General features: G+C 38.7%; 1 protein-coding gene across 2 annotated transcripts; it reads left to right on the forward strand.

The window, feature by feature from the left end:
• Positions 1-866: 866 nt before the first annotated feature.
• Positions 867-16,577, forward strand: ccnl1b (cyclin L1b). Of its 2 annotated transcripts, none has more exons than XM_052129084.1 (11): positions 867-1,012; positions 2,339-2,413; positions 2,493-2,602; positions 5,629-5,746; positions 5,844-5,908; positions 6,969-7,068; positions 13,699-13,803; positions 13,943-14,084; positions 14,176-14,275; positions 14,393-14,482; positions 15,798-16,577. In XM_052129084.1, exons 2-11 carry the CDS (start codon positions 2,345-2,347, stop codon positions 16,126-16,128), a joined length of 1,230 nt encoding a protein of 409 aa, XP_051985044.1. In that variant the 5' UTR covers positions 867-1,012; positions 2,339-2,344; the 3' UTR covers positions 16,129-16,577. The 2 variants fall into 2 exon arrangements, with proteins under 2 accessions (XP_051985044.1, XP_051985043.1); XM_052129083.1 differs by lacking the exon at positions 867-1,012 and adding an exon at positions 1,719-2,065.
• The last annotated feature ends 3,219 nt before the right edge of the window (positions 16,578-19,796 follow it).

Below are 19,796 nucleotides of genomic sequence, written 5' to 3' on the forward strand. Positions count from 1 at the left end.
ACATTGAATAACAAAAATGAACAAAACCCCAATAAATATTTCAAAATGTTGAGTTGTAACAATAAATAAGTCATTTGAACACAGTAGAATTCCATGATGGGAGACTGCTGTGCAGGCTCAACATCACAGGCACACATGCTGGACTTTCAGTCTTCTCAAGATGTGAAGGCATTGCTGAGTCTTTTTTACTAACAAGCAGGAGTTCAATTCACACTAGAGGGCCTCTGTAATATGAACAGGTTTTTTTATTTTTATGTTTATTTCCTGTTAACTACCTAACTATTTCCATTCTCTGAGTCATTTATATGAAAAGGGAAATGCAGGGTCTCCTGAAGTAAACAACCATATTTTTTGTCTTGTTGACCATGTATATAGGCATGTCACTTCATGTCTCATCATTATCTGGGATGAGGTCCCTTGCCATGGTGGTAGATGTGATTACTTGGGTACTTGGCAACACGACATCTGCAAGTGTGAAGTCTGGTCATGCACTATGTGTTCTGTCAGTCAGGAAGTTTGGGATTTGGCAGTGTAATTCTATCTATCTATCTGTCTATCTGTCTCTCTCTGTCTGTCTGTCTTTCTGTCTGTCAGAAAACACGTAGTTATAAACAGTTTAATAATAAAGCATTAAACAATTAATATGCATAAACAAAATCCATCTTTTTAAAACCTTTTGTATTATTAGCCTACTAGCAAAACAAAGAGAAAACAGTTCCATACAGGGGATACATGCAGTACAATTATTTATACACAGAATAAATAATGTTAGTTAAACTAATAACATGAATAATAATTCATGCCTGTGGAATTTTTTTTATCCAATAGGCTCTATGCACGGCGGTGCATGACGTATTTCCGGTGAAATTTAAGGATGCTTGATTACTTCCGCCGATCGTAGAGCGCTGCTATGCCGAGAACTGATGTGGGATTCTATACTCTTTGACTATACACTAAAGGAAGGGTAGCCGAGTTAGTCAAATACATTGTGCATCTGCAGCCACCATGTCCGGTAAAACAACATTTCATATCACTATTCTTCAGAGTTTTAAAATAAACTCCCATTTTGTGTTATAGACTAACTAGAAAGCATGCACACTCTGCTACCCTGTATCTGCAACTGCAGTAAAGTTAGTTTCATACATTCAGATGTTTGCCCTCAATAACTTTCTTATGGTGTATGCAAAATGATTGAGTAAATTATTTTTATAAACAAGTATGACTATCACCTACAACTCTTTCCTCTTGTAGTCTTTTTTTTTTTTTTTTTTACATACAAAAAAATATTTTTTTTGTAGCTCATTGTCAATGATATTAACTCGTTTGCATCCACTGTTGGAAAGCTACTGACAAAAAGTCTGTATGTGCGAATAGGAAACAAACTTTGCAGCAGTGTATCTCCATTACCACTGTTTCAGCTAGACTTTGCAATAACGCAGTGCTATTCATCTGTCGGTGATAGAACCTGCATTACATTTTTTATTATTATTCATTTTGTACAATAAACATCCATACTAGCTAAGATAACATCTGTGGTTATCCAAAATGAACAGTGGTAACGTTAGAAAAGTAAAAACTTAGAACATGTTCAAAAGAACTTTGAACGTCACTTTCAATATACCAGTCCTACTCTTAGTTGGTCTTGCGTCAAACGCGGAAGTTATGCGTGCATATAGCCCATCTGCAATCTCGCGTAACAAGACATGCTTTCAAATGCCCAACAGAACCACTGTCGTCACTTCCGTCAATGTATTACGTCAATTACGAAAAGTAGTCATTTCCGCCTGGCAGACGAAACGTCTACGTTTTGGGACCGACCAACATGTCTCTCGGCGTTTTATCTCCAAATGTGAGCACTCCACCAAACAGCTGCCAAGGTATACTTATCGGTGATAAAGTGTATTCGGAGGTGTTTCTGGCCATCGACAGCTCGATAATACCCGAGGAGAGACTCGCCACGACCCCGTCCATGCTGGATGGCCTCGAACATGAGACAGAGACGGATCTTCGTATCCTGGGCTGTGAGCTCATCCAGTCCGCCGGGATTCTTCTGCGTCTGCCACAGGTCACGGTTTAACGGTGTTATTGGATGCTTGTATTTGTGAACGTGTTCAGTGTTAAACGAACTAAAGGGCGGTGTTTGTGTTAGCACTGCTGGCTAGCGCTAGCCGGCACATTAGAACCAGCGGCCTTTTGTCTTCTCCGAGTCCTTCAGATGACGCGAAGAGTGTATTGTTGTTTAAAGTTCTAACATATTTGTGTTGCTCTCTTGTAAGTTATGCAATGTTTATGTAATTTTAAATACACTTCTGATGTTCATTTCGTGTACCATTTATAGGTGGCGATGGCGACAGGACAAGTCCTTTTTCAACGATTCTTTTACTCTAAGTCGTTTATCAAGCACAACTATGATGTAAGTCAGAAGCACAAACTGTATAAACTATGAATCAACCGAGTCAGGAAAATAATTAATGTTGCCGCTCTTTAAACAGATTGTTGCTATGGCCTGTATGAACTTAGCATCAAAGATTGAGGAATCGCCAAGACGTGTGAGAGATGTGATCAACGTGTTCCACCATTTGAAACAAGGAAAGTGCAAAAAGTAAGTTGGTCTGGTAGTTTTATTATTTAAAGGAATAGTAAAGACAGTTCACACTAAAATGCCATTTACTCTTCCTCGTGCCATCCCAGATGTGTATTACCTTCTTCTGAAAACAAACTTTTTAGAAGGATATCTCAACAGTGTTGGTCTGTTCAATGCAATAAATGGTGGCCAGAACTTTGAAGCACATAAAGGCAGGATAAAAGTAATCCATAAGACTAGAGTGGTGGTGGTGGTGTATTGATCTAAAGCACATATCTGTTAATCAGAAGGTTGTCGGTTTGAGCCCCACAGCCACCACCATTGTGTCCTTGGGCAAGGCACTTAACTCCAGGTTTCTCCAGGGGGATTGTCCCTGTAATAAGTGCACTGTAAGTCGCTTTGGATAAAAGCATCTGCCAAATGCGTAAATGTAAATAAGACTCCAGTGTTTAAATCCATGCCTTCAGAATCTATATGATTGGTGTGGATGAGAAACAGATCAATATTAAAAGGTATAATCGGGGTTCAATACAAATTAAGCTCAATCAACTGCATTTGTGGAATAATATTTATTACCACAAAAAATTATTTGGACACGTCCAAATGTGGACTTATTGTTGAATTAAAATAATATATATTTTTTCAAAAGTATATACAAAAGACATAAGCGATATGCATGTTAACATGATTTTAGTGTGGGAAAATCGCTGACCATTTATATGTAAAGTTATAACTAGAGATGCACCGATCGACCGGCCAGGGACCGGAATTAGCCTATTTTCCGCATGCTCGGCCCGGATCGGTGACCGGCCGGTCAGCCTCACGTCTGTCCGATTACAAGCCTGTCCGTTTTGTTGCCAGCGGCGCAGGCAATAATGTCACAGCCGCATGTAAACATGTCATTGGAGTGGAAGATCTTCGCTATGTGAGTGAAGAATACATAAAGTTCGCCAAAGTAAACCGTGGGGGAACCACAACAATAACTTTCGGATCAACAAACTTAATTAGACATTTATAACACCATCACCCAGCTGAAAATGCCCATTTTTAAAAAAGAAGCTAAAAAGTGAAAGCGGCTAAAGCTAGCCAGAGCTCATAACCAGTCACAAGTCAGCAGCCTCTCCTATCATTCCTTGGTATGAGCAACGAAAAGACCAAAGCAATTACAAGGAAAATTATGGAATTCATGGCCCTGGATGACCAGCTGTTCTCCATAGTTGAGGACAGAGGGATCAGAAATCGGATACATTTCCTTGATACAGAGTAGGAGGTACTTTCCGACGTCGAGTTGCCCGAGTTGTTTAATCTCGAGTCATGTCACACGCAGCCTGTTATCTGTCAACATTTGGGTACAGAAATCAGGGAGAGGGGAAGTGGGGTGCTGGATGGCAGAGGCAGGCTAAATACATACAAATTGTGATTTAATGTGCTGAGTAACGTAAATTTTTCCCACCGTGTCCGATATTAAAATCAGTGCAACACGCATTGCAAAAGGCGTGGGCATTGTCGATATGGTTTCGGGATATGATATTCAATTCTTCCATCCAACTGTTGTTAAATTTACATGTATATTTTGCTTTTTTCACTGGAGCACCAGCTGAGACTTCTCCCATCTACCAGTGATGCTTGATTTAACATCCCGTGTCTACTGCCTGCGCAGATATCAACAGCGCAACTGGGTTGTAGGTTGCCAGATTGAGGTCATACATGATTTGTAATTTGTATGATGTGTCGATTGTGTGAGTAGGATGCGTTTCATTCAAGATCTGGCAACTGAACCACCTTGGAAAAATATATTGATTTGATTATTCATATAACGTGGTTTGGGCCATACAAATTATGGGAGTTTTTTTTGGTTGAAATAACAAAACGGGAGACTCCCGTGAAAAACGGGAGTGTTGACAGGTATGCAAGCCGTTCCCGAAGCAGTGCTCAGTTTTATTTATAAAAATAGTGGGAAATGACATCTGTTACATCTGTTATATAAAGCAACTCATTTGCATTTAATTGTTATTTCTACCTCTTTCCAGTCACAGAGCACTTTATTTTGAGAGTTGTTTAAGTGAGAGAAGATCCTGTAACTTAGTGCAGTTTGGGGGAAATTGTAATGTTTAATAATTTATTTTATTATGAAAATAAATTTTAGCATTGAAGAAAGGTAGATTTTGTTTGTATATGTGGTCAATAATAGTTCTTAGAAAAAAAATCGGAAATCGAAATTGCCCAAGAAAATTGCAATCGGTGCATCTCTAGTTATATCCAATTTAACAACTTGTTTGCCATGATGATGTACTGTCTACAAACCCTAAAATTACTATTTTAACAACTTTAAAGCTCAAATAATACATGGGGTTTAACACAAGAATTAATGTCAGCGCTTTTATTAAATAAGTTTAAAATTTCTGCCTTTAAACACTCCAAAATTGGCCACATTCACTTCCATTGTAAGTGCCTCAATGTAACCTTGATTTTTGCTCTTTTTAAAGAAAAGTCAAAATAATTTTTGTGGTGATCATTTTTATGCCACAAACGCTATCGACTGAGCTTAACATGTATTGAACCTGGAATTTAACAATGGTTTTTTTTTTTACAATAAATGTCCACTTTCACTTCCTCATTCTTCTTGTTTTTGGTGTTTCACATTATTCGTGCATATCGCCACTACTGGGCAGGGAGTACAACTTACAGTAAAAAGGACTTTAAAATGTTTCTGTTTTTCACCAACACCCATAATATTCTTCTGAAGACATGGATATATCCACTAGTGCATGGATTACTTTTATGCTGCCTTTGTGCTTTTTGGAGCTTCAAAGTTCCAGCCACAATTCACTTGCATTGTGTGGACCAACAGAGCTAATATATTCTTTTTAAAACTCTTCATTTTTGTTCTGCAGTAAAATATCATACACTTCTGGGATGGCATGATGGTGAGAAAATGAGAATTTTCATTTTTGTATGAATCATTTCTTTAAGGTGGTGTAGCTTTCGGAAGGTTAATGTGAAATTCAATATGTAAGTTCATGTATATTTGTGTCTTGAACCAGGAGCACCCCACTTGTTCTTGATCAAAATTATATTAATACCAAGAACCAAGTGATCAAAGCAGAGCGTCGTGTTCTCAAGGAGCTAGGCTTCTGCGTGCACGTCAAACACCCACACAAGGTGAGTTTGGTTTCGTTCAATAAACATTCAATGATCCTTTTTTTTTGTGTAAGGAAAAAACACGATTTTATATAAATTGTATTTACTTTTATTTCAGATTGTAGTAATGTACTTGCAAGTTCTTGAATGTGAGAAGAACCAGATGCTTGTTCAAACAGCATGGTAAGTGTTTTTATTTTTGTCACTGGAGCTAATGAAAATGTGCTTAAAATTATGACATTGGAATTTTACCCCCTTTTAGAGGAAAAATTGGATCAGGTTTTTGGTTGGACTTCAGCTGTTTACCATTAGTAGGCCCAAAACATTCATTATTTGCTGCTAAGAGAATGAAATTGTAAGAGAGAGTACCTTGCAATGCTGCGGGGTGCTTTGGTATCAACAGGATCTAGTGGAAACTGCATTATAAAGCATGAGTTGTATTATAGTTTGCTATACCTAAAGGTAAGATAGGTTCATGTTATTCTGGAATCAGCCCTTTTGTGTTTTTAATTAAAAGATTTATCTAAAGGTCAAATGGTGTTAAAAGTTTTTCTCTCATCATAGAGGTTAAGGCTTATGGGGAACTCTTTTTAACTTTGTCCTTTCTCTACTCCTTAATTAAAGGGTAGCCCATGGTGGTAAGTGTCACAGAAAACACCCCAACTCCTCAGGCACAAGACTCGGGAGCCCTCCCACCTCATTGGCTGGCCTTTTCGAGACTGCCAGCCAATCCAGTGAGAGCTCTCAGCGGAGATTCTCTGAATGGAAGGCCTTGGCCACCAGGCGCCATCAGCCTATTTTGCTGGGTGGTCCAGGATTTGTTTTTGTTCTTTCCAGAGCTCCAAAAAGTGCTAGTAGTCAGCAATGCACTTTTTATATCCAAATGTTTTTTTTTGTTTTTTTTGTTTTTCTTTAAGCATTGAAATGGTATGTTACTTTTTTCATATGAATCATATGTTCATGTGAATTTTGGTACAGTAAGTTGTCCCCTGACCATTGATTCTTGCCTCTCCTTACATCGTTTTGATTTGGGATATGCTCGATTTCGTCAGGCATGCACGTTATTTGCGCTGTAGTTTTATAATTGATATTACATACTGACTCAAATTAGCTTAGATTATGTTTCTCTCCATTATGGCTAATTTTAAAAGGGAGGGAAAGGACATCAAGTTAAGAGTTTCCAGAAAAAGCCATAAGAGAGAGAATGGCAGGTGTTGCATAGGTCTATCTCTTTGTGTTATAGGAACTTCATGAATGATGCCCTCAGAACTGATGCGTTTGTGAAATCTGAACCGGAGACCATTGCATGTGCCTGTATCTACCTTGCCGCTCGAGTACTACAGGTAAGCCTTGTATTTCTCTCTGCAAAATGTATCTATATTTTTGTTTCTCTTTGAAATGTTATTATAACAATTATATAACACAGGCATTTCTTTGTATTTGGTCAACAGGTCAATTTTGCCAATACCAATAGCTAAGGTGGTGGAAAAGGCTGAACTATTTATCAGCCATTGTTTTATATATTTTATAAATCGATTTATAGAATGATCAAAGATTTCTTAGTCTTACTATTATGGGCACAGACATTTAGGTTAGACAAGTACAACATAAATAAAATTCCCAAAAAGCATTTTACTGTGCAGCCAAAATTCAAATAATAAGAATAATTAAGATTTGGTGCAAAACGTGGGGTTTTTATTTGTAAACAAGACTTTCATTTAAAAAATATTGAATCTATTGAATTATTTAACAAGTTATGATTTTTATAGCATCTACAGTGAGGGGGGAAAAAGTATTTGATTTTGTACGTTTGCCCACTGACAAAGAAATGATCAGTCTATAATTTTAATGGTAGGTTAATTTGAACAGTAAGAGACAGAATAACAACAAAAAAAAATCCAGAAAAACACATGTCAAAAATTTTATAAATTGAATTGTATTTTAATGAGGGAAATAGTATTTGACCCCCTCTCAATCAGAGATTTCTGGCTCCCAGGTGTCTTTTATACAGGTAACGAGCTGAGATTAGGGAGTGCTCCTAATCTCAATTTGTTAACTGTATAAAAGACACCTGTTCACAAAAGCAATCAATCAGATTCCAAACTCCATGGCCATGGCCAAGACCAAAGAGCTGTCCAAGGATGTCAGGGACAAGATTGTAGATCTACGCAAAGCTGGAATGGGTTACAAGTCCATCACCAAGCAGCTTGGTGAGAAGGTGACAACAGTTGGTGTGATTTATTCGCAAATGGAAGAAACACAAAAGAACTGTCAATCTCCCTCGGTCTGGGGCTCCATGCAAGATCTCACCATGTGGAGTTGCAATGATCATGAGAACGGTGAGGAATCAGCCCAGAACTACACGGTAGGATCTTGTCAATGATCTCAAGGCAGCTGGGACCATATTCATTAAGAAAACAATTGGTAACACACTATGCCGTGAAGGACTGCAATCCTGCAGCACCCGCAAGGTCCCCCTGCTCAAGAAAGCACATGTACAGGCCCGTCTGAAGTTTGCCAATGAACATCTGAATGATTCAGAGGAGAACTGGGTGAAAGTGTTGTGGTCAGATGAGACCAAAATTGAGCTCTTTGGTATCAACTCAACTCGCCGTGTTTGGAGGAGGAATTCTGCCTATGACCCCCAAGAACACCATCCCCACCGTCAAACATGGAGGTGGAAGCATTATGCTTTGGGGGTGTTTTTCTGCTAAGGGGACAGGACCACTTCACTGCATCAAAGACTCAATGCAGCCAGGGCATTGAAAATGGGTCGTGGATGGGTATTCCAGCATGACAGTGACCCAACACACATGGCCAAGCAACAAAGGAGTGGCTCAAGAAGCAGCACATTAAGGTCCTGGAGTGGCCTAGCCAGTCTCCAGACTTTAATCCCATAGAAAATCTGTGGAGGGAGCTGAAGGTTCGAGTTGCCAAACGTCAGCCTCGAAACCTTAATGACTTGGAGAAGATTTGCAAAGAGGAGTGGGACAAAATCCTCCTGAGATGTGTGCAAACCTGGTGGCCAACTACAAGAAACGTCTGACCTCTGTGATTGCCAACAAGTACTAAGTCATGTTTTGCAGAGGGGGTTGAATATTTATTTCCCACGTCAAAAATGTTATAAATTGAATTGCATTTTAATGTGTTTTTCTGGATTTTTTTTTTTGTTATTCTGTCTTTCACTGTTCAAATTAACCTACTATTAAAATTATAGACTGATCATTTGTTTGTCAGTGGGCAAACGGGGGGATCAAATACTTTTTTCCCTCACTGTATATTATTATTATACATTATTTAATGTAGGATTTTTTTTTTTCTTTCTCGTGTTGTATTTTATTTGTGATTTGTTGTATTCTGTACATTTATATTGTTGTATGTTCAATGTGATGAGAGGTGTGTGTGTGTGTGTGTATTAGTTGAAGTCAGAAGTTTCCATACACTTTATTTGAAGCCAATAAACAAAATTTTTTAACCACTACACCAATTTCATATTAGCAAACCAAAGTTTTGGCAAGTTGTTTAGGGCATTTACTTTGTACATGACACAAGCAATTTTTCCAACAGTTGTTTACAGACAGACTTTTACTATATCACAATTCCAGTTGGTCAGATGTTTACATACACTAATTGTGCCTTTAAGCAGCTTGGATAATTCCATTAAATTATGTCAAGCCTTTAGGCAATTTGCCAATAAGCTTCTGTTAGGCTAATTGGAGGTGTACCAAAACTCTGCCTCTTTGCTTGATATCGTGGAAAATGAAAAGAAATTAGCCAAGACCTCAGGAAAAAAATTGTGGACCTCCCCAAGTCTGGTTCATCCTTGGGAGCTATTTCCAAACACCTGAAGGTACCACGTTCATTTGTGCAAACAATAGTATGCAAGTATAAACACCATGGGTCCACACAGACATCATACTGCTCAGGAAGGAGACTCATTCTGTCTCCTAGAGGTGAACATAGTTTGGTGTGAAAAGTGCAAATCAGTCCCAGAACAACAGCAAGGGACCTTGTGAAGATGCTGCAGGAAACGGGTAGACGAGTATCTATATCCACAGTAAAACGAGTCCTATATCAACATAACCTGAAAAGGCCAGCAAGGAAGAAGCCACTGTTCCAAAACCACCATAAAAAAGCCAGACTACAGTTTGCAAGTGCACATGGGGACAAAGATCTTACTTTTTGGAGAAATTTCCTCTGGTCTGATGAAACAAAAATGGACATTTTTGGCCATAATGACCATCGTTATGTTTGGAGGAAAAGGGATGAGGGTTGCAAGCTGAAGAACACCATCCCATCCGTGAAGCATGGGGGTGCTTTGCAGGAGGGACTGGTGCACTTCACAAAATAGATGGCGTCATGAGGAAGGAAAATTATGTGGATCTATTGAAGCAACTAGAGGTCGACCGATAATGTTTTTTTCAGGCCGATGCCGATCTTTTGAAATCCGGGTCGGCCGATGGCCGATTATTGCTGCCGATTTATTTTGGCCGATATGTGCTTGTTTTTATCCTCTTATTTGAACCTTTTATTTGAAAGATAAAATGTAACACAAATACTTAAGATAGACAAAATTTCTCAACAAATACATTTATTGAACACTTGACCAATCTGCACTTGTAGACTTAAATTAAAAATGTATAATGTAAAAACATATTGTATAAATAATGTATAACAAATATATTAAATGAACAAAGCAGGTGTTACGAACTGCTCCGAGACACGAAGGTTGAGATCCAAATGCAGCTTTAATTAAGGGGCAATCCAGACACGTAATCCAATATTCAGAGCATCCAAGAGAAGCACAGGCATAACTAGGGATGGGTAAGGTTTTAGTGGAATTACTATCTTACCGATACTGCTTATCGATCCGGTACTTTAACGGTATTCTTAACGGTTCTTTTTGTTATATATATATATTACACAAAGATAAACGTTATATAGGCACAGTGATTTCATTTTAGGAAGGTCTACTAACATTACTGTTCAGGTGTGGTCTAAAAAGAAATCTAATTAAGTAATCAATTGTAAAATAACACTGCATAGTTTATCATAGATTAATGCAGAAGTTATTCATTCAAGAGCTGCAAGTGATTTTCTCTTTGCCTTTTGTTGTTTGATTTGCAGTAATGGCTCAATCGTCAGCATGTTCATTAGACTGCTTCCCCTTTAAGACCAAGTTCAGATCTAATAAGCTCCTGATGCAGCATATTTTCTCCCAACTATTTCCATAACTACGTCCATTTAAGACATAAACTGTGTTTAAGTGAATCTCCAAGCCGGTCGTTTTGACATTTTTGTGTATATTTGATCGTTTAGACGCGCACATGAAACCCAAAGTAGCCTATACTTTGCTTGTCTCTTTGTGGTGTGTTTCGGAGCGCGCGCCGCCTTGGGAACGGTATCTCTTGCGCTCTTTTTATTATTAAACGTGTCCCGCAATTTAGCAACAGTAGCATTTTACAACAATCACCGATCGTGCTGATTCTGACATTAAGTTTGAATTTTAGGGAGAAATGTCAGTGCACCGCTGTAAAGGGAAGGAAGTTGTGCTAGACAGAATGTGGCTTATGTATAAATATTCATTTTATAATCTTTGGAAGGCGAAATCTAAAATAAAATCAGACTAATATTACAGATCTAAACCAGGCTACGTTTGAATGTTTAGTTCTGTCCTCCTCCGTCACTCATTATGCAGGGCTCTTGTTGTGCTCGCTGTAGCACCGCGTGAGAGATCTATCTCTCTCTCACTGCGAATAGCTAAATTGCATCACAGACAAATGGTTTCATATTATTATACATAGAAATGGCTGGCGAGATCAAATAACTTTTTCTTTATAGCAATAATAAATGTATTTTCTTAATTTCTCCAGTACCGACAGCAGAACCGATAACGTCCGAGATTACCAAAGCCAGTCCTTCAATAGCCTATAGCGCGTTGGTATCTTTTTTATTACTTATTTCTCTGCATTGAGTGACAACCCTCTCAAATATAAGACACACAAACAGAACAAATAAAAGTCTCAGATTCACTGTCTGTAATTGCAAAATTCTTGCTTATTGTGACATGATAGCAACTTCAACTACGCTATCAATATCCAAAGTAGCCGAACGTCATGTCGCCTATCGCGATGGTCGCGTTTTTTCTTGAAGTTGGCAGTAACATATCAAAAGTTTTTAATTAAATATAAAAGTTATACAAATTTAATCCTTACTGTTTTCTCCAAGGAACTTAGCTCCTTCCTTAGGCACTGGATGAGGTCTGCTCACTAGAAAATGACTCTAGGGGCAGTGTGCGTCGAACAGGTGTTCCACAACAACACAAGGCTGCTCACAGATGCGCCTGCCTAATAATCGGCTTGATACGCTTGGTTGTTGGCCGATGCCGATTATGTTCATAAATGCAAAAAAAAATCGTCAGCCATGAAGTTTAAGCTCGGGTCATCCAAATGGACAATAACCCCAAGCATACCTCCAAAGGACAACAAAGTCAAGGTATTGGAGTGGCCACCAAAAAGCCCTGACCTCAATCCTCAATTTTGTGGGCAGAACTGAAAAAGCACGTACCAGCAAAGAGGCCTACAAACCTGAATCATTTACACCAGTTCTGTCTGGAGGAATGGGCCAAAATTCCAGCAACTTATTTTGAAAAGCTTGTGGATGGCTACCCAAAACGTTTGGCCCAAGTTAAACTATTTGAAGGCAATGCTACCAAATACTATCAAATTACATGTAAACCTCTGACCCACTGGGAATGTGATGAAAGAAATAAAAGCTGAAAGAAATAATTCTCTCTACTATTATTCTGACATTTTACATTCTTAAAAAAAAACTGGTGATCCTAACTGACCTAAGACAGGGAATGTTTTCTATGATTAAATGTGAAAAACTGAGTTTAAATGCATGTAAACTTCTGACTTCAACTGTGTGTGTGTGTGTGTATAATATATATATATATATATATATATATATATATATATATATATATATATTACTACCAATTAGCCACAACATTAAAACCACCTGCCTAATATTGTGTAGGTCCCACTCATGCTGCCAAATCAGTGCCAACCCGAACATCAGAATAGCATCGCTATTGAGATGCTATTCTCACCACAATTTTACAGAGTGGTTATCTGAGTTACCATCGACTTTGTCAGTTCAAACCAGTCTGGCCATTAGTCATGGACTTCTGTCATCAACAAGGCATTTCCATCCATAGAACTGCCCCCCACTGTTTTTTTGTTTTGTTTTTGGCACCATTCTGAGTAAATTCTAGAGATTGTTGTGTGTGAAAATCTCAGGAAATCAGCAGTTACAGAAATACTGAAACCAGCCCATCTGGCACCAACAATCATGCCACAGTCCAAATCAATGATGACATTTTCCCCCATTCTGATGGTTGATTTGAACACTAACTGAAGCTCCTGACCCATATTGGCATGATTTTATGCACTGCTGCCACGTGATTGGGTGATTGGATAACCGCATGGATGTTTGTTTGTGCCAGATGGGCTGGTTTGAGTATTTCTGTAACTAACTCAGAATGGTGCCAAAAACAAAAAACATCCAGTGGAGGGCAGTTTTGTGGATGGAAATGCCTTGTTGATGAGAGATGTCAACCGAGTATGGCCAGACTTGTTCAAACTGACAAAGTATATGGTAACTCCGATAACTGCGCTGTACAATTGCGAGAAGAATAGCATCTCCGAATGCTATTCTGATGTGTGGGTTGGCACTGATTTGACACCACGAGGGGACCTGCACAATATTAGGCAGGTGGTTTTAATGTTGTGGCTGATCTATGTACACATATAGTACAATATTTCACAAGTTGAGGTTTATTGATGAATAAAAAAACTATCGGCATAGATTACACAGATTAATCTGTCAAACCGATATATCAGTCTACCTTTTGTATTGAAGTATTTTTTTATTACTAAGCCTTGAAAATAGTATGTTGTTTCCTCCAGATTCCTCTTCCTTCTAGACCACACTGGTATCTTCTGTTTGGCGCTACAAAAGAGGACATTAAAGATATCTGTATCGGCACAATAAAGCTTTATTCTAGGAAAAAGGTATCAAATAATGGAACATACAAACTGAGTTTGTCTATAAATTAGGTGCACATTGTTCTGGAGTATTGTAAACCTATCCTTTCTTATTTCTGCATTGTGGTAGGTTTGCTGTCATTAATACCCATTTTGCATCTCTCAGCCAAACAGTGAGCAGCTTGAAAAAGAGGTGGAAAAAATGCGACTGACCCTGGAGGAGGCTAGACTAAAAGCCAAGGGACAAAATCCCAATAGCACGCCAGCTCTCATTGGCATTGGTAGCTTTTCCCCAGCATCAAAGCCTTGTAAGTTGTGTCAGTTTGCCTTTTTCTATTGACTGAACTTTCTGCAAGTACTTGTTAATCAACAGAGAACTAAGATTTTTTCCTTTTCTAGCTTCTCCACGAGATGTTAAGTTTGAAGAAAAATCACCAAACTCTAAACTAGTAAAGGAGTCCGAAACTAGACAGTTGTTTTCCAAAAGCCCCTTGAATGGGTAAGTGTTTAAATATACACTGCTCAGAACAACTTTATTTAGTAGTTAATTTATTACACTATAATGTTTATTATTCTATACTATATTGTTCAGTCATGTTTTTGTTTCGTATCGCAGCATTAAAAAGGAAGAGAGCAAAGTGTTCCAGAATGGAAAGAACCATAGCCGGTCTCGATCTCGCTCCCTGTCTCGTTCTCCACACAGACTGTAAGTTTACAGTTTCTATCATCACCAGGTTGATGATAGAAATTGTATGGGTTCACCAAGTAATTTTCCCATCATTAAAGTTTTCCCCTTAAGGAAATATATAGTACTCTTGATAAGTATTGTTTTAATTTCTTTCTTTTAATTAAAAAGATTTATCTTACATGAGATTGATCCAGTCATATCAGTAGCCTAATAAAAGCTGATTTGTTTTATATGAAGCCAGGCTGCCTCATTGGAGCCACTATGTTGAGATCACATGACCAGCCAAATACTACCAGCTTTTTCTCGGTAACCTCCCTATTGTCTGACGTTTTCATTTATGATAAATTATTCCTATCTGACTGAATACTGCATTTCTACAATGTCATATGTTACGTCCCACCCCAGTCAAGGGTTGGGGAGCTGTAACAAAAAGGTTGGAGTTCCCTTCTGTCCCAGCACTTAAAAATAAGTAAACTTTTAAAATCAAATAATACTTTAGTTCAAGAAACAGAAAAAGTATCAAAGGATTCAGGAGGGGAAAAGGCCAAAACAACAAACAGAAGTACAATTACTAGTGGGAAGTCAGAACTAACTTGCCTAACAAAGTAAATGCAAATAAACAACAAATTAACCTAGCTCCCTCACTAGTTAAACACAGGAGAAAATGGCTCCCACCTCTCTACTAATACCATATAATTTTACAATTTTAAATGCATACAAAAAGTCACATTTAGTTTAAATTAGATCCCCCTCAGTTATCAAGAGAAACAAGTTACCAACAACACAATAACTTGCAACTACTGCTACAAAACTTTGCAGCCACACCACTACAACAATGTGCAGACCGACAACTGTCTGGAATGAGGGAAGGGAAGTTCCTTGCAGTAGAGATCTGCCTGGGCTTTATCCCGCTTCCCTCTCCCCATCAACCAATCTCGACAGATGAGTGATTGGCAATCATTAATGTAAACACCTGGATGTTGAGAAATCTGCAAGGGGGAGGGAGAGAAAGAGACAACAAAGTAAAAACCAAGGAGGCAAAATCTCAGTTGCAATAAGGCCAAAGCCATACTGCCACAGATGTAATCACAAATAAAAATCCACTTAAATTACGTCCTGGGACGTAACACATAGGTAACTGAAAACCTTTGCTTTTACTGTACGTCAACAGTGGCTCCCGTGTAGGCAAACACAATATAAACAAAAAGAAAATTGCTTGGTTTATTAACACCTTTAAATTTATACATGCTGGCTTCTTGTTTCCAAAACTTATAATAGAATGCCTAGTAAATGATGAATACTGATTCACTGACATGACTTCCTCCTTCCTTAGTCGGAGAAGCCACTCGGGTACATACAGCTCTCACAGCAGCCACAGCCCATCTCCACGGCAACACAAAGGTCGCAGGGCATCACCACTTACGCAGCTCAGGCCAGAGCACAGACCGAGTGAGTCAAGTCGGCATGGTAACAAAAGGAGGAGGTCACGGAGCCGGTCTCGCAGTAATTCCCCAGAACGAGTCCGTGACCGTGACTATGTGAAAAATAAGCCTGATCGTGGTCACCACTGGGACCATCGTGATCGCGAGCGTGACCGGTCACGCGATCACGGCCGAAGCAAACATGAGAGCAGTTCACATTCTGGACACAGACACAGGAGATGAGGCACACAACACTGCTTCAAGAAATGAAAAGAACTATGATGTCATTGGACAACAGGACTAAACTTTAGATTGGGGGAAAATGCTGGCTTCAAACAATGATTTTCCTGAATTCTGGTTATCTTGTTAGGAAGTGTATTTTCTCTTGATTATGAATAGTTCTTGCTTCTGAGTTCAGTTAGGCAAGGTAGTGGTACCTTTTTATGTATTTGCCAATTGCATTTTACCTGGACTTGAAAGTGAATAAACTGTTAAACGTCCTCCTATATCAGGGATCACATTTGCACAGAGTAAGGAGCTTAAGAGATCTGTGTGTTAATTTACAAATAATACACATCTATGTGTTTGTTTGTGCACTGTATATAAATATATATAGCTTATTTTTATGTCAGAAATGGAAGACATTCTGTTTCTTCTCAAAATAAAACAGCTGGTTATAACTTCCAGAAATTGTGAACTTTATGCCTGTTGCATGTATTGAATGATTAGCTCAAACATTTTGATGTTCAGAACTTCCATCAAAAGGGTTGGTTCACTCTAAAAAGTATATATTAGCTTTGTAGGTCAATTCAATGCAAGTGAATGGTGACCAGGCCTTTGATGCCAAGTAATAACAAAAAAAGCAGAATTAAACAAAAAGCAGATAAAGTCAGAATAATAAACAATCCATCAAGCTCCAGTGGTTAAATCAATAATTTCTGATGTAATCCATTTGGTTTTGTGTGAGAACAGACCAAAATTAAACGTTTTCACTGTACAGCCGTGGCCAAAAGTATTGGCAGTGACATACATTTTGTGTTAAAGTTTTCTGCTTCAGTTGTTCTGGTGTTGATTCACATTGTTTGTAGTTTATTGTGCATAGTGATCAGATGCATTTTAAATAATTGCAAAAGCTTAATTGGCCAAAAAAAAAAAAAAACTTCTCACAAAAACCCAAATGTCACTGATTTGTGGTCCTGGCACAAAATGACCAGCCAACACCATTTCAATAATCATATCAGCAGCACCTGGGAAAGTGTGAACAAGTACTAGTCAGGTGAAATCATTCTGATTGGATTATAAGAGCAGACAGTTTGCTATAAAAGGAGGGAATAAGTACTTCCAATCATTGTGTTCTTGTTAGCAATGTTTACCTCTAAAGAAAGACGTGCAGCCATCATCGATTTGCATCAAAATGGCCTCGCATGTAAAGAATATTGCACCTAAAAGAGCCATTTATCGGATCAAGAACTTAACTGTAGTTAAGGCATGAGGACGTCCCAGAGTGTACAGCAGTTTGGTGTGAGAGCATCTGATAGCACAGTGAGGCGAAGACTTTTGGACTATGGCCTGGTATCAAGAAGGGCAGCAGAGCATTCTCTCTAAAAAAAAAACATCAAGGACAGACTGAAATTCTGCAGGAAGTACAAGGATTGGACAGCAGAAGACTGGTGCAAAGATATTTTCTCTGATGAAGCCCCCTTCCGACTGATTGGGATATCTGGAAAATAGTACGGAGAAGAAAAGGTGAATGCTTCCATGAGTCCTGTGTTGTGCCAACGGTGACACATCCTGAGGCCATCCATGTGCGGGGTTGCTTTTCATCCAAGAGAGTGGGCACTCTTAAAGGGGTCATATAATGGTACATGCACTTTTTCAAGTTGATTGTACTGAAATGTGTGTTGGCTGTGCCTGTGCACAACCATCCTATTATGATAAAAATCCATCCAGTGTTTTTGTTTTAATCTCCTTATATATTTTCCCCTGCCTCAAATCGAGCCGTTCGACCGTGTGACGTCACTTTGGTGTAATAACGAACACAGCAGTCATTTTGATGTTCCTAAATCTGAACCGCTGAAGACGCAGTGGCTGAGTTTTGTTTACGATGGGAATATTCCCCACGAGCAACGTCAATGCGTTCATGTTTGCGCGAATCATTTTTCACCAGACTGCTTTATAAACGAGGGTCAGTATAAAGCTGGTTTTGCTAAGAAGCTGCTGCTGAAAAAAGATTCGGTACCAACTATTTATATTCCCTCTGCACCTCCAGAAGAAGTAAGTGTAACATTTTATTAACCTTTATATTAATCTTTGCAAATCGCTTGCACGCTTCACAATGAATGTGGCTAATGTTTACACTCAGGGTACATTACGGCATGTTTTCCATAACGTTACGACGTTCTCAATATAATTCATAATCCCACGTTTATAATGAACAACGCGTTATGGTTATTGTATTATTAAAAACTGTGTACGGAGGGGCGGGGTGACCAAAGCTCATTATCATTTAAAGTCATATGCACTGAAACGGCGTGCTGAAAACAGATCTGTTTTTGAGCAGGTAAAATTAGTGTTTTCTTAAAATACTAATGAGAATTTTTAATAAAAGTATATTACAAAGTTTTCATTTAGACCCTAAAGATTCATATTAACTTGTACAAAAATGGCATTATATGACCCCTTTAACAATTCTGCCCAAAAACACTGCCATGAATAAAGAATGGTATCAAAAAGTCCTGCAAGAGCAACTTGGCGATGACCCTTGCATTTTTCAGCATGCTGGAGCACAATGTCACAAGGCAAGAGTGATAATGAGGTGGCTCGGAGATCATTACATTGAAACTTACATTTATGCATTTAGCAGACGCTTTTATCCAAAGCAATTTACAGTGCACTTATTACAGGGACAATCCCCCCAGAGCAACCTGGAGTTAAGTGTCTTGCTCAAGGACACAATGGTGGTGGCTGTGATCGAACCAGTGACCTTCTGATTAACAGTTATGTGCTTTAGCCCACTACACCACCACCACCACTCCTGAAATTTTGGATCCGTGGCCAGGCAACTCCCCGGATCTTAATCCCAAAGAGAACCTGTGGTCATTCCTCAAAAGGCGAGTGGACAAACGGAAGCCTACAAACTGTGATCAAATCCGAGCACTAATAAATCAAGAATGCATCGCCATCAGTCAGGATTTGGCCCAGAAGCTGATATCCAGCGTGAATTGCAGAGCTTATGAAGAATAAGGGTCAACACTCAACACTGTACATACTGACATCTGCATAAATTAAGTGTTTTCGCAAATAAAAGCCTTTAAAACTTATGAAACGCTTATCATTGTTTTCCAGTATATCATAGAAACATGTGAAAAAATAATCTGCAAATCCTGAAGCAGCAAACTTTGTTTCACTGCCAATACTTTTGGCCACGGCTGTACATCTTGACATTAGTCTCCTTGGCGATCATGATTTCAAGCTCCATTACTCTTCCTATAGTGCCATCTAGCGCTCTGTGCATGCTTCAAGCACTAGTATGTTGTAAGGCTGGGACCAGAATGTCTATGGCCAAAAGGTGCTATTTCCAGTAAAAGTCAAAGAACTCTGCAAGAACCAAGGTCATAAAACTCTCACACTCTCATTCAAGTGGTAGTGCAACTGGTAAAATGGTCTCATTCCCTTTCAGCAAAGTCAAATCACAAGTAAGATTTTAGAACTTTAGCATTCTATCAGGGAGCAGACGCTGTATACAGATTAGGTGTATTCTTTGTAAACGTCAAATGACCTACTCAATCACAAATTTCAAAGGTCTGCATACAACCTCCTAAATTGTAAACCAAATACTGAATAACATCAAACACACATCTGAAATTACAATCAAATCGTTTGGTACTTAAGGAGAGATGGCAGAGGAGTTC

The sequence above is a fragment of the Xyrauchen texanus genome, chromosome 6, assembly GCF_025860055.1.
Source record: "Xyrauchen texanus isolate HMW12.3.18 chromosome 6, RBS_HiC_50CHRs, whole genome shotgun sequence".
Lineage (NCBI taxonomy): Eukaryota > Metazoa > Chordata > Actinopteri > Cypriniformes > Catostomidae > Xyrauchen > Xyrauchen texanus.